The 13,099-nt window shown below is 49.4% G+C and overlaps 2 protein-coding genes across 3 annotated transcripts in view; one reads left to right on the forward strand and one right to left on the reverse strand.

Annotated features, from left to right (window-relative positions):
- Positions 1-30: 30 nt before the first annotated feature.
- TSSK2 (testis specific serine kinase 2) lies at positions 31-4,553 on the reverse strand. Its single transcript, XM_040603676.1, has one exon. It carries the CDS (start codon positions 1,490-1,492, stop codon positions 521-523), a length of 972 nt encoding a protein of 323 aa, XP_040459610.1. The 5' UTR covers positions 1,493-4,553; the 3' UTR covers positions 31-520.
- Positions 4,554-7,621: 3,068 nt separating this feature from the next.
- DGCR2 (DiGeorge syndrome critical region gene 2) overlaps positions 7,622-13,099 on the forward strand; it is a 51,105-nt gene continuing 45,627 nt past the window's right edge. For both annotated transcript variants that reach the window (XR_005829338.1, XM_040603732.1), the window contains exon 1: positions 7,622-8,009. Coding sequence is in view for 1 of the 2 variants with exons in the window: in XM_040603732.1 (XP_040459666.1) it covers positions 7,931-8,009 (79 nt within the window). In the remaining variant the exon portion in view is untranslated. The remainder of the gene's footprint in view (positions 8,010-13,099) is intronic.

Raw genomic sequence — 13,099 nt, forward strand, 5'->3', positions numbered from 1 at the left:
ATAGTTGAGACATGACCCAGAATTTTAGAGGGCTTCTAACTTAAGGTAGTTTAAGTTTAAACTGATGTTCTTGAACGTACAGCGGGCCTGTCAAGAGAGTTGGTATGTTATGAAAACGGTATGCATACAGTTTCAGGCATCAGTTCACACTCCCTAATAACCTGCCCTCTTACTGAATCCAAAATGTGATTGATGCATGTGTGAATTCTGCAGCCGGTGTAGTAGGAACCTGAGAAACATGAGTGTAAGAGCTGTTAAGTGTCAGCAGCACTGAAAGAAACTTTCCAATGTGTTTTGACAGTAAGTTCTCATGCCCCCAAAACATATCAGAGACAGGTCTTTTGGGAATAATAGTGTTAAGCTGTTCATTCACCTTAGCAGATGTACTGTGTTGTCTTTTGCTATGCTTTGTAAAGCCAAAGATAAAGACTATTGCTAGAAGGGTCCAGAGAAGCTGAAGTTGAGATCCAGCAGTTCACAAGTTAGACCAACTTTGTATTATTGTGAAAACCAACCATCCTTAAGAAGATCCAGTTTCATTCTCCTCTCCTTCCCTTTCTGGAGAGTGGGATCTGCCTTGCTGCTTGTGCTCAGGCTTTCCTTCACACAGGTTTTGGTAACGCTCACCCTCTTCTGCAGCTAGCAGAGGGGAAGGGGTTGTGGATTTTGGAGTCTGCAACCATGAGTGTTTCAAAACTTCATCTATGCACAACCTCTGAGACACATTGGGCTGGAGTAAGTGGTAAATGAGGTCCTTGCACTCCGCAGTCAGATATTTTGAGTTGGGGAAGGAAATCCTGTGTTCTTTCTGAATACAGATCATTTTCCTGACATTGGAATCATCAAATGGCATTAAAGCATAGACCATTGTATACAGGATGACACCCAGGCTCCATATGTCGGAAATCCTGGGGTCACAGGGAATGCCCTGTAGCACTTCAGGGGCTGCGTACGCAGCAGACCCACAGAAGGTTTTGCTGAGAATAGTTCTTCCGTGTTTGTCCCGAGACAAGAATTTGGAAAAGCCGAAATCTGACAGCTTGATGTTGAGGTCTTTATCAAGAAGGATGTTCTCACATTTCAGGTCCCTATGAGCAAAGTCTAAGTCGTGGCAATACTTGATGGCAGAAACCAGCTGCTGAAACTTGATGCGAGTGATGTCCTCTTCCATAGCTCCTGTGTTCTTAATGTAGTCTAGGAGGTCTCCCTTTTCCCCCAGCTCCATCACAATGTACACTTTTCCAGCTGATGTCTCAAAAATCTCATAGGTTTTGATGATTGAGGGGTGGTGCAAACATCTCAAAGCCTCAATTTCCCTGGGGAGAAATCTTTTCAGGAAGTCCTGAGGACTTTTCCTTTTGTCGATTATCTTGATGGCCACATTGCATTTCAAGGAGTTGCAGTAGGCAGATTTCACTTTGCCGAAAGAGCCTTCTCCTAGCGTGTTGCTCAGGACGTAGCCTTTCTCTCCAAGCACCAGAGCATCATCCATGGTGGGAGAGCTGGGGGGAGCTGCGTGAGTTGGTGCTGGTGTGCCTCACACGCGGCGGCAGGTGGTGTACCCGCGCACCATGGTGGCTGCCTGGGGTGCTGGTGTGGCGGGTGGGTGGGCACCCAGCATGAGCTGCTGTGTGATGTCACAGGCAGCTACACCTGCACCCTGGGCAGTCACCATGGTGCGTGGGACCCTTCGATCCTTTTATAAAGTTGCTGGGTATCACCCAGGGCAAAACTTAACATCAAGCTGCTGAGAGACATCAGTTGAACTCCATCTTCATCGTAAAATGATCTTCATATTTACTTTTGCTAGGATGGAAGTAGCTTAAATGTTTTTATTTCCTAAAATGTACCCAAGTCTTTTCATATTTATTGTCTGTTGTCTTTTTGTATGACTCGGATGATCTTTCAGGCCCCTTGTGGGCTTGCTTCTGCTGTCTGGTGGCCTTGCTCCTCGTCAGCCAGCTTTCCTCAAAAGGGCTGGGATGCTGCTTTTCTTGTGTTCACTGGGGCTGTGTTCAAGAACTGTTGTGTTTTTTTTTCTTGTGGGCTTGTTAGGGGAAGGAGGTGGCTTCTCTTAAGTTCATCTCCTTGTTGCTTACCCAGCCCCTCCATTTTGTAGCTCTGATGATTGACTGCTTTTGTAGGCTTTGGAGCTGGCTTTTTCTTAAACGTTTACTCAGTGGGGGAGTTATGTTTTGACTTCCAGCTTCTGGTGTTCTTGAGAAATAGGCACACCAACACCTTCCTGAGAAGGGTGCTGAGGATTACTGTTTTGCATGTTGATTGTTTCACTGTAATCAGCCTCTGGGGCTTTTTGCTTTGCGTTGATCTCAGCTTTTGCAAATTTGTTTTTACAGCTGCTTTGTGTGTGACTCCAAAGACTTGATGGTGTTGATGATCACAACACAGGGGCTAGGGACGATCTGGCTTCATCCACCAGCGTGGATGACAGTGTCGTTCTGAAGAACAGAAGTGGTACTTCTGACAGCCATGCAGGGGCTTTTGTTTGGGTTTTTCCTCCCTTCCTTCCTTTGAAATGTTTGGCTAATCTTTATAATTAGCCAATAAAATGAAGAGCAGTTTCGGTCATATGTAGCCTGCACTCAGAGCTGTGGTTGCTCCACTGTGAGCTGACCTCTGAGTATGAGATGAGCACTTGTGTGGTGTGATCCAGCCTGCAGAAGCACCAAGCGCCTCGTACACAGCTGGCTACACCTGCTTCCGGCTAAATTTCTTGCACCATGCCTGAGTACAAGACAGCCTGTGTAACACTTGGCTGTCTTGACACTGGCTATCATCAGGTGATGTTTTACCGAGGGAACATTCATGCTCTTCCACAGCACTTTGAGCAGTGCCTGCAGCCTTCTGTAAGGTCTGAGGTGTTTGATGCTCTTTATCTTGGTGGAGAGCTTCCTTTTGTGCAGTTTCCACTGCTACTTCCAAAACTCATGTGCCTGATTCTGAAAAACCCTTCCAAGGGACTCGGTTTTTATAGTGCACCTTGTGACAAATCAGTTGATGAACATTGCTAGGAATTGTGACTGTGAGAAATTAGTAGGGTTTGCTTTTTTTTTAGTTCTGAAATAATCAAAGGCTAAGTTACTTTGGTTTTTATGAGCAAAAAATTATTCTCAGGTACTCATGAACGAATGTAAAGGGAATCCATTTACTAAAAAGTTTCCATGCTTTCAGAGATGTTCTTTAAGGACCAAACTGACTAAATAGCAATAAAGTTCTTAGGTAATTAAAAAAACCTATTTATTTCATAATGATCACACGATCTGCTTATCTCCATAAAACGTAGGACCTCTCTGTTAGGGTGTGCAGGCAGGTGGCCAGGCTGTGGCTCGCAGTCTGGGTCACTGAAAGGACCAGGAGAAAGGAGAAGATGTGCCCAGAGATGGCTGGATGCAGCAGGTGGCTGCTGGACCACTACAGAGAGGACCCGGGGCAATGACTGAGCTTCACCCATGACTGAGGAGGCACACGGGGGCCACCTGGGGTGCGGAACCTGGCTGGGTGGAAGTGACCCAGTGAGAAACACCAAATTGGGCTGCAGACATAGCAAGGCTGGGCCCAGTGGGAAAAAGTAGTTGGAGGAGGGTTTTTTTGGGAGGAGGTGAAGGTTAGAGAAAGGGACAGATTAGAGAAGAACAACCGTGGCAACATGGGGAGAAGGTGGGATATGGGCTAGATGGGCAGAAGCAGGCTGCGATCAGTGTGCATGGCTCAAGCTCTGTGCCTGATCTCCTCTGTTGTCAGTTTTAGATGGTTCCTACCCACTTGCCAGGTGCAGGAGCTTTCTCTTCTGGGCATGGGATGCATGTAAAGGCTGGGCAGTGTTCAGGGGACCATGGATAGTGTACATGTGTGTCAGGAGCGGGATGGGGCATGTGTCTTCCATGGCATTTCAAACTGGTCGTGCTCGTACCAAGAGGTAGCTGGAATAGTAAGAGGGGAATCTTGATATCTGAGAATGATTAGTTCCATGTTGTGCAATGCATGCTTAAAAGCAGATTGCATTAAATACCCTGTGGGATGGTGTTGGCTTTTATGTTCGCCCTCAAGTGAATTAACCTACACAGCCCTACTAAAATCACAGTCTTGATTCTGCCAGACTGAAGGGCCTTCACGTGTTTGCTGGGAATGTAATTTATTTTCAGTGAAATGCTATAAAACTGGATCTCTTGAAGGGGATGTAGTGCTTTTCAGATTGGCTGTTCTTGTAACGCCTGCTGTAATGTCTGGTCTCTGCTTCCTGCTGCAGTTCAGCCCCTGCTATTTGTAATTAGGGAATCAGTAAATTCTTTGTTGCCAGATATTTTTGCTGCTGTAGCAATAGCAGAAAATGTGCCTTACAGTGTGAAAACCCATCTTGGTTCTTGAGGACTTGTGATTATTTTTTTTCTCCCATTTTTCAGAGGGCTGCAGCTTTGCACCCACCTGAAAGTGGGTTCCAGAAAGGGCTGGGGATCTGCACTGCTTTCTGCTTCTCTGATTATTTAGCTCAGAAGGGAAGCTGTGGTCAGAGATGCTTTGTTGTTTTGAAGAACCAGGCTTTTTCTCTGTAAAAATGAAGGAAATGGGGCCACTCACTCAGGGGAGTGGGAGATGGAGCAATTCCTACTTCCTCATATTTGTGTTTGTTGCCTCAATCTTGGCTCACTGCTGCTGGCCCCGCAGCAGCCGGCTGCAAAACCCAGCCCAGGGGTCTGGCCGAGGTGAGAGCCATGTTCAGCACCCTCCCCGTGAGCCCCTTCCCTCTGCCATTCCCAGGCACGGCAACTTTTCTGCGCTGTGTTTTGGGCACAGGTGATCTGCACTCACTGGTTAGAGAAATGTGCTTTCCCAGTAAGAAACTGGGAGTGCCTGGGACGTGCCAGGGCCCACACACTCTGGGGTTCGGCGTGTTTTCACTAACATGCTCCATCCTTGCCCCTCCTGCCCGGGACATGAGCTTCCCCCGGTGCAGCCCCTGGTGCCCCTGCCTGCGGGCTCGAGGCCAGTGCAGCATGCCGGGCAGCTCTGCCTTGCACTGCCTGCAGCTCGGCCAGGGCGTGGGCAATCCCGTACTGCTCAGCACTGGGAAATGGGAGCCTCTTACCCTTCGCCATTGCCCTGCCACATAGCTGGGCTGCTGGTTGCCCCTTTGCTCAAGGGTACTGCGTGGTTTGTGGCGCTCGCCCCGTTCATGTGTGTGCTCCAGACCTGCCTCTGTTCGGAGCTGGTGGGGTGCTGCCAGTTGCGACTTGGGGAAGCAAGGGCTGCCTTTCCTTGGGACGAAAGCCAGGGACAAGCAGCCAGTGCCCTGCTCTCATGGTGGAGGCATCGTAGGACATTCATTTCTACATTGTCATTGTCTACATCTACATTGTTAATGCCCAGGCCTGGGTGTCATGGGCTTGGGTTGGATAAGGAATGTCCTGGATCAGTCTGGGGACATGCATGCCACTGAGCTGCAGGAAGCCAGGCTGAGAACAGCCTCCCCCCACAGCATCCCTTGGGAGGAACAAAGCTGGGGACTTTGTTGCTCGTGTTCCGTGCTGGAGGATGTTGTCACACTTCAGGTCCCCAAGGACACTCGGATTGTGACGGTATTTGGCAGCACATGAGAGCTGGCAAAATGGGTTTTGGCCTAAATCTTCAGTCAGCTTCTCGCTGCCTGTGACGCACTCCAGTGGGTCCCCAAGCAGATGTCCCCGGCCACGCAGACCTGAGGCCCTGCAGGGCTCACAGCTCTAGGGGTTGGAGCCACAGCTCGCGCTTGCTGCTACCTCGCTCCAGGGAGCAACAGTTCCCAGCTCTTGGCAGGCACCAATTTCCACTGTCACATTAAAAAACTTCACATTTAGGTTTGGAAAAAGCATCTTCCTAATGCTGCTGAGCATGGCAACAGCTCCTGCAGGACCAGAGGGGGTGAGTGCCCAAGAAAACCCAGAAAAACCACATGCCCCTGCCCACGGGTTAGCAGCCTGCACCTGGGCAGTGGCTGAGGGGAAGCAGAAGAAATGAGAGAGCAGAGGTATCTGTACATCCATCAGGAATACCCCTGAGGGAGGTTTACTGCTGGATATAGCAAGTACTTGGTATTAATCAGGAAACAGGGAGTGGGTGTAGGTTTGGATCAAAATGGTCCTTACTGGAATTTGAATGTGTTTTTTTGAAAACTTCAGCTGGTGACATAGAAGTGGAAAAGATGTTGTTGTAAATACTAAAAACATATAAAAACTTCCCAGGTGGCTTCCCAGGTTTTGGCTTTGACTCTGAATAAGGTTTTACTGCAAAGCCTGGAATTCCCCGCAGAGTAAAGCACCCTGCCAATGCCAGCAGCCCCGGCGGGTCAGCCGCTGTATCCAGCCGTGTCCGGCACTGCCCAAACATCGCTGCTTTGCTTCCCGGCGTCAGAGCAGCTTCCAGCTCAATTTGGGAGGTGGGTGTTAAAGGTAAAACTGCCTTTTGATCCCAAACATCACCTGGGCTGACCCCCAGCACCAGGATTGCTGTGGCACTGGGGCCGGTGCCTCCTGCCCAGGCTGGGCTCCCTGGCCGCACCAGGCACCACCCAGCCCGGCATGACGTGCACCAACACCCAGGGTCAGATTCCTGAAGGCACCTGTCATGTGCAGGGCCATTAACACGGATCGGAGCCACCCAGCTAGCGTTCGTTACGCCTTTCGTCTCCGGCTGGGCCTGGGAAGGGGGAGCACGGTGTCTGCAGGAGGTGTGGAAGCTCCAGCTGGCACCAGGGCCCTGGCTGCGGGGATGTGCCACGCCGGCTGCTGCTTGTTGGCGTCACCCCTGCAGACGTGTGAAAACAGGCTGTCACCCCGCGGTGGGCAGCGGGAGCAGGGTAACAAAGCAGGCAAACGATGGCCAAGGTTGGGAAACTCCAGCACTTGGTGCCTGTGCTGTGGGGACAGCTAGGTGACAGGGCTGGGAAGTCCCCATGGAGGCAGGGAGAGGCATCGTTGGGGATGGAGAGGAGCTGGAAGGGTCGTCCTGGGGGACAGAGGAGGGTCCTTGAGGCTGTTGTGGAGGGACAGGACAGGCTGGCTGGTGGTGGAGATGGAGGGGACTGGTGAGGGCCACCCTGTGGGGCTGGAGGGGACAGGGCAAGGGATGAAGGGAACATGGCATGGCCATCCCAGGGGCACAGAGGGGACTGGTGGAGGCTACCCTGGGAAATGGACGGAACAGGGCAAGGCCACCCCAGGGGGACAGAGAGACTGGGGTTGCCATCCTGGTGAGGGCAGAGGCGACTGGTAGCGGCCGTCCCGGGGGGACGGTGCTGGCTGGCGATGGCCATGCCGGGGACCTGGCGGGCGGGTGGGAGCTGTCCGGGCGGGATAGAGGGCACCGGTGGAGGCATTTCTGGGGGGAACGGAGGTGGCTGGCGGTAGCCGCCCCGGGGGGACGGAACAGAGTGGGCAAGGAGACACGGGGGTCACGGAGGGACGGGGGTGTGGCCGGGGACCCGCGCGCCGCCGTCCCCGCTGCCCCGCGGCGCTCGGCCGCGGCCGGCCCGCGCTGGGCGGGGCGTGTGCGGACCCGGGCGCTCGGCCCCGCCCCGGCCTCGCCGATTGGCCGAGCGGCGCGCGGGGGGGAGGGGGCGTGGCAGCGCGGGGGGAAGGCGGCGGGGAGGTGCGGCCGCCATCTTGTGCGTCGCCGGAGCCAGGCGAGCGGCCCGCAGCGTGGCGCCGCCCGACCCCCGCGCTGCTCCCGCCGCCGCAGCCGCCGCCGCAGCCAGGGCCGCTGCCTCCCGCCCGGGGGCGGCGGCGGACGGGGGAGGGGAAGAGTTCGGTGCGGACGGGGGCCCCCCGCGGGCCCGGCGGCGGCGGCGGCCCCTCCTCCCGCCGCTCCTCCCGCCGCACCTCGCGTCCCTCCCCGCGGGTTTGTGGCGCTGCGCCGGGGGAGGATGAACGGAGGATAAATGGTGCCCAAGGCGGACAGCGGCACCTTCCTCCTCCTTTTCCTCTTGGTGCTGAGCATCACCGAGCCGCTGCGGCCAGGTAGGGGCGGCGGGGCCGGGGATGCCGGTTCTCTTCAGCCTGCGGGCGGGTCCCGGGCCCGGAGCCGTGCGGGAGCGGGGGGCTTCCCGGGGCGGGGGGCGAGCGGCGGGCCCGGGGCCGGCCGGGTTATCTCCGGGTTAGCCTGCGGGTCAGCCTCCGGTGAGCGGCGGGGGCTGCCGGTGCCGCTCCGTTCCCGCCGGGGACGGTGCGCCCGGAGGGGTCCGGCTCCGGGGTCGCCGGGCCCCAGAGCCGGGCCCGGGCCCGGGGGTTGCTCGGGGCTCAGCTGGGGCCTGTCGGCTGCTCCTCTGCACTTTTAAAGATGCGGGACCTGGGTGAATCCTGGGGTGAAACATCGGCCCCCTGTGCCGGCTGGCAGCGTCCTGAGAGGGCTGTGCGTTAGGGTGAAAAACCCTCGTTTGAAAGTTTGAAAGCTTGAGCAGAAAGCTGCATAACCCTACAGGTAATTAGCAGTAGAAATGCGGCGCCATGACTAAGTTTTCAGGTGCTTCTTACTTAACCTGCTTTTATGTTGTGGGCCTTGGATGACAGCAAAACAAGGCAAACCCCCTCATTTTTAAAGTGCCATTTGATCATGCTGGAAAGAGGAAAAAACCCTGTTGCATCTTGGTTTGTATGTCATCTTCCCAGTTCTGTTTTTGCTTCTTTTAGGGAAGCAGTTTAGTGATGGAGTTTGCGTGGTAGCTGCTAGGCACAGTGCTTTAAAATGTTAACTTTGGAGAAATGTTTGGTGGTTGCTGGTTGAAAGCTACAGCTTTGCTAGGTATGTCACTCGGTTGGGGATTCTTTTTGGGTGTTGAACTTGCTTGGAGCTTGGCAGAGCCCTCCCGTATCTTGGGCTGCTCTTGCCAAAAAGCATGAATAGCCAAAGCGTGAAGCTGCCTGGAGTGGCTTTGCAGGTTTGGGAGCCATCCTCCCATCGCACCGTGCGACTGCTCCTGGGTGATGCTCTCTCCTTCCTAAATAGGAGAGTAAGAACAATGGTGTGCTTTGAAATCCCCTGGTTCTTTCTCTTCGAAATAACTCTTATGAGCCAGACTAATAAAGCGTAACAGTATTAGTGCACTGCGTTTAAGTAAGTTCCCAGTACAGCTGAAAGACAATTGGGTCAGTGTAGGCGGTCTTACTGAAATAACTAACTTGGATGTTGAAACTGCTCTTGTGTGTGCCTTGCTTTGTTTTAGCTTGTTTCTGGCGGTGCAGTAAATACATACAGCTTATGATATGCTCTTAAGTAGCCAGAAAAAAACCCCAACACCCAGCCATGGAGTTGCTTAGGGCTAGAGGCTTTTCTGTGGGAGAAGATACTATGTAAAACTGATTTCAAGTAACCTTCTTTATAGCTGGAACTAAGTGCTACAGACAGCTGAATTAACGGTTGAAAAGGTTTAGCAGAGATTTGTAGCTGTGTGTACTTTTACAGATGGGTTGATTTGACCCTGAACTCTGCTGATGTTGAGCACTGTAGCCTCCTAGAAATTAGAAAGTGGCATTTTTCATATTGTGTCAGAACATTTGTTGCTCCAGTCTGATACTAAATCTGTCAGCAGCCGATGCTTGATTAAGACAAGTTTTTCACCAAGGTTTGCTTCTTTAAGGCAAACGTAGTTTGTTTTGGTTTTTTTCCTCCACTGGTGCTCTAATGTACCTGCTTTAGAGATTTGTGGTGCTGTAGCCATGCTGGCAGAAGCATCCTTCTTGTGAGCAAACCTTAACTCTCATCTGCTCAGGTTATACACCACTGGCTTTGAAACCAGTAGCATTAGGATTCCTCTATGGCAGCTATGTATGTGTTCCTCGAAATTTTGCTTGAACCATATGTATTCCTGAACCTAATGTGAAGTTATCCAACTGGATGTATTGTTGCAGCTAGAATTACTTGCTGCACGAGGAATTTCCAAATTCCACTTGGAATACATTCATCCATCCTGTTTACTTGGAGGCTCCAGTGAGTGTGGTGGTTGAGCTGTCCATGGTGATGCCTCTCCTTCCTCCTCAGAAGAGAGCCCATTGCTTCAGGGTGGCCTCACATCTTTTTGCCGATGTTGTTTGCTTTTTAGCTTACTTTGATGTCTTGAATCTACTGTCCCAAATAGATCACCCATTTAGTAGATTAAATAGTATGTGGATTGATCCTGAAACAGAAGATGGCTAACCTAATGACAGCAGGGAAAATCTGGTTCATGCAAGTGCAGAGGATGTACAGAATGAAATTTGTCGTTTTAATCAATGGTGAAGAAGTATTCCTTGTCTTTTTGGGGGAGGTGCATGGATTTCCTCAAAAAGGGAAGTGTATTTGGACTTAGAATTTATTTTCCTAGTGGTGTTTTTCTTTTTCCTTCTTTAAACCTGTGTTTTGTAGCAACTGTCTCATTGGTTTAAAAGGGATGCCTGCAGCTTGCTTAGCTTAAATCTGTACTTGGAACTATCAACTGAGTGCTGCAGAGTGATGGGAGGTTTTATGTACTCTGAGATGAATGTGTAGTCCCTTCACAATTCAGTCCCAGCGAATCAGGCACCTCTTTGTGCTTCCATGTTAATTTGACGCTAGCTTTGTATCCATGTTCTTGCTGCGCTCTTCAGATAAATAAAACCTTCTTTTAAGCCTCCTCAACTGTAGTATCTTTTCAGGCAATCTGAAAGCCAGTGATTTTATGTGGACTTATTTTTTTCCGCATTTAACGTGAGATGGGTTTTAGTAAATTAGGGGAGAAATTAATTAAAATTTGTTTTTTCCTGATTTTTTCCATCTTGGTTACATGAGTCTGTTTTACACTACTGCGTCACTAACAGCATTGGGTACTTCCAACATACCATGACATCCTCCCTAGCCGTGGAGGCTTGGGTTCTTGAAGGTATGGTGGGCAGTTAAATTTTTCTGAATCTGTGGACTTTTAATGGTAATTTTGTGTCTCTGAGAATCTCTGCTCAGATTTTGTTGTCCCATTATCTGCTTTCCTGTTCTAACAGTTTTGGCCATCAACTGCTTGTTTTGACTAGTTGCCTGCTTTATAATTGTTGTTATAATTGTTGAAAGAGGTTTGTTGTGTTTTTGTTTTTTTTTTTTAAGTAGGGCATTTCTCTTTGAGTTGTTACTCATGTGTTTAGAAGCTGCTGATGTGAATTGAAGCTGAATGTATTGGACTTTTCCAACTATATGGGTATACAGTGAAGGACTAACTTAATATATTTATTCCTATAAACACTTACTGAATTGATTATATCTGGTGTTCAGATACTTGCTCTTGGGGATATTTACTACAGTAGGGTTTGGCTTAATATTAACTTTTCTGGGACAACTTGAAACATCTGCTTTGGGTTATCTGACTAGCTGGCTGAGAGCTGTTGTCTTTATGTGAAGAAATACTTCAGTGATGTGTTAACTGAGTCACAGTAAACTGTAGTGGTCCTAGCTTGGATTTAGACTGAGTTTCTGAACACTAATGTATTTTTTTGGTTGCTGAAAAAACATTGGAGATGTAAATTATTACTAATTCAGTTTTGCAGCACAGTTTGAGAATATGTAAGAAATTGCTGTTTCTGTCAACATCCCATTGCACAATCAAAAATCAAAGGTTTCAGCGTCTTTAACATTGGGAACTTAAACAGTCTGGAATAACTAGGATGACATGTTTCAAAATATTGTTTAGAGGATTAATTAAGATCATTGCTAAAGACAATAACATGTTTTCATATTTCTCTAACATGATACTGCTGCTTGCTAATGGAAAACACTTTAACTTGGTCAGGCTTTATATTGGATTTTGTAATAATGGTTTAGTACAGAGCCTTGTGAATGTAGGTCATCGGGCTTTCTTATTAGAGCATTTGCCAGGCAGCTAAAAGCCAATTGAGTTCTTGTTCTTGCAGCTTTTTTCCTCCACTTCAAAGCTAGCTAGAGGAAGTAATTTTATTTCCAAAGTTCTGTTTTTGAAAATTTTACACAATTTATCTAATTGGCAATACTTAGAAAGACTTGCCAGCCCAAGTGGTCTAATAAAAAATACCCACAACTTCAGCTTTAAGATTGAACTTTTCATACACTTTGGTGTTTGCTTGCACGCAGCTGGCAATTATACTCTTACTGGTGGGGTGTTGGTATCTTGACACAATACAGTTGACAAGTGTGTTTAAATTGCCAGCTCTTTCTTGTCACTTAGTAAAAAATTGTAGGTCTTAAATGCAAGGCAGAACTCCTGGAAGTAGAAGTCTAAACAGACCCACAATCAACATAATTTCAAGGTGATCCACTTGTGTGCTGTGACTGAATGTGTCTGGTTTGCCTTCCTCTGCTCTGAAGGGAGTTTGCTGGCAGGCAAATAGAAGCCTGTATTTTGCTTTTTGTTCACTGTCTCTACCTTAGCAAGAGCTGTGCTGAGTAACACTTACCCAGTTCCATGTCGTTGCTAGCTGCAGTCCCTGTCTTTGTTTAGCTGAATTCCCAAGTGAGGGCTTCTAGATGTGAGGGGCAGAAGGGTTTTTATCACACCTCCTCAGTTTTGCTGAAAGCAGGGCTGGGCTTTCTTCCAGTTTTATGTTCCCCCCTCATCCTCTTCTTAATCCACTGGTTTTAGGGTTGGGTTTTTTTTACTTCCTACTGTTAAGTATTAGTGTGCTCATTTCCTGGTGTTCCTGTGCTCTGCTGTTTGCTGTTACAAGCTGCAAAGCGAGGTTGATGGGTTTGAAAAGGCTTTCATGCGGCTGCTATCAGTGTAGCAGAGAGAAAAGGCAGAAGGTATCAGACCTTATTAGCAGGTCTGATACTTTAAGACTGGTAATTCCTGGTGTTAATTATAAGGCTTTTTTTTTTTTCTTTTTTCTCTCTTTGCTACTAGTCGTGGCTACAAAGTAAAGGAGAAGAAATGCAGTAGGCAGAGGGCTGTTTGCATGCATTGCTCTGGTTCTGAGAAGTAATAATGGAGAAGGGGAACATGCAACTTCTACGTCCCTTTGGTAGGTTTGGGAGTAAAGGAAGATTAAGCCAGAACAGCAGAAGTGACAGAGAGCAGCCCTGCAGCCTCTTGCTGTAGCACAAGAAGGCAGCTGTTGAAGTGCAGCTTCGTTCTCAGTAA

Source organism: Falco naumanni, chromosome 1 (genome assembly GCF_017639655.2).
Source record: "Falco naumanni isolate bFalNau1 chromosome 1, bFalNau1.pat, whole genome shotgun sequence".
In the NCBI taxonomy this organism is placed as follows: domain Eukaryota; kingdom Metazoa; phylum Chordata; class Aves; order Falconiformes; family Falconidae; genus Falco; species Falco naumanni.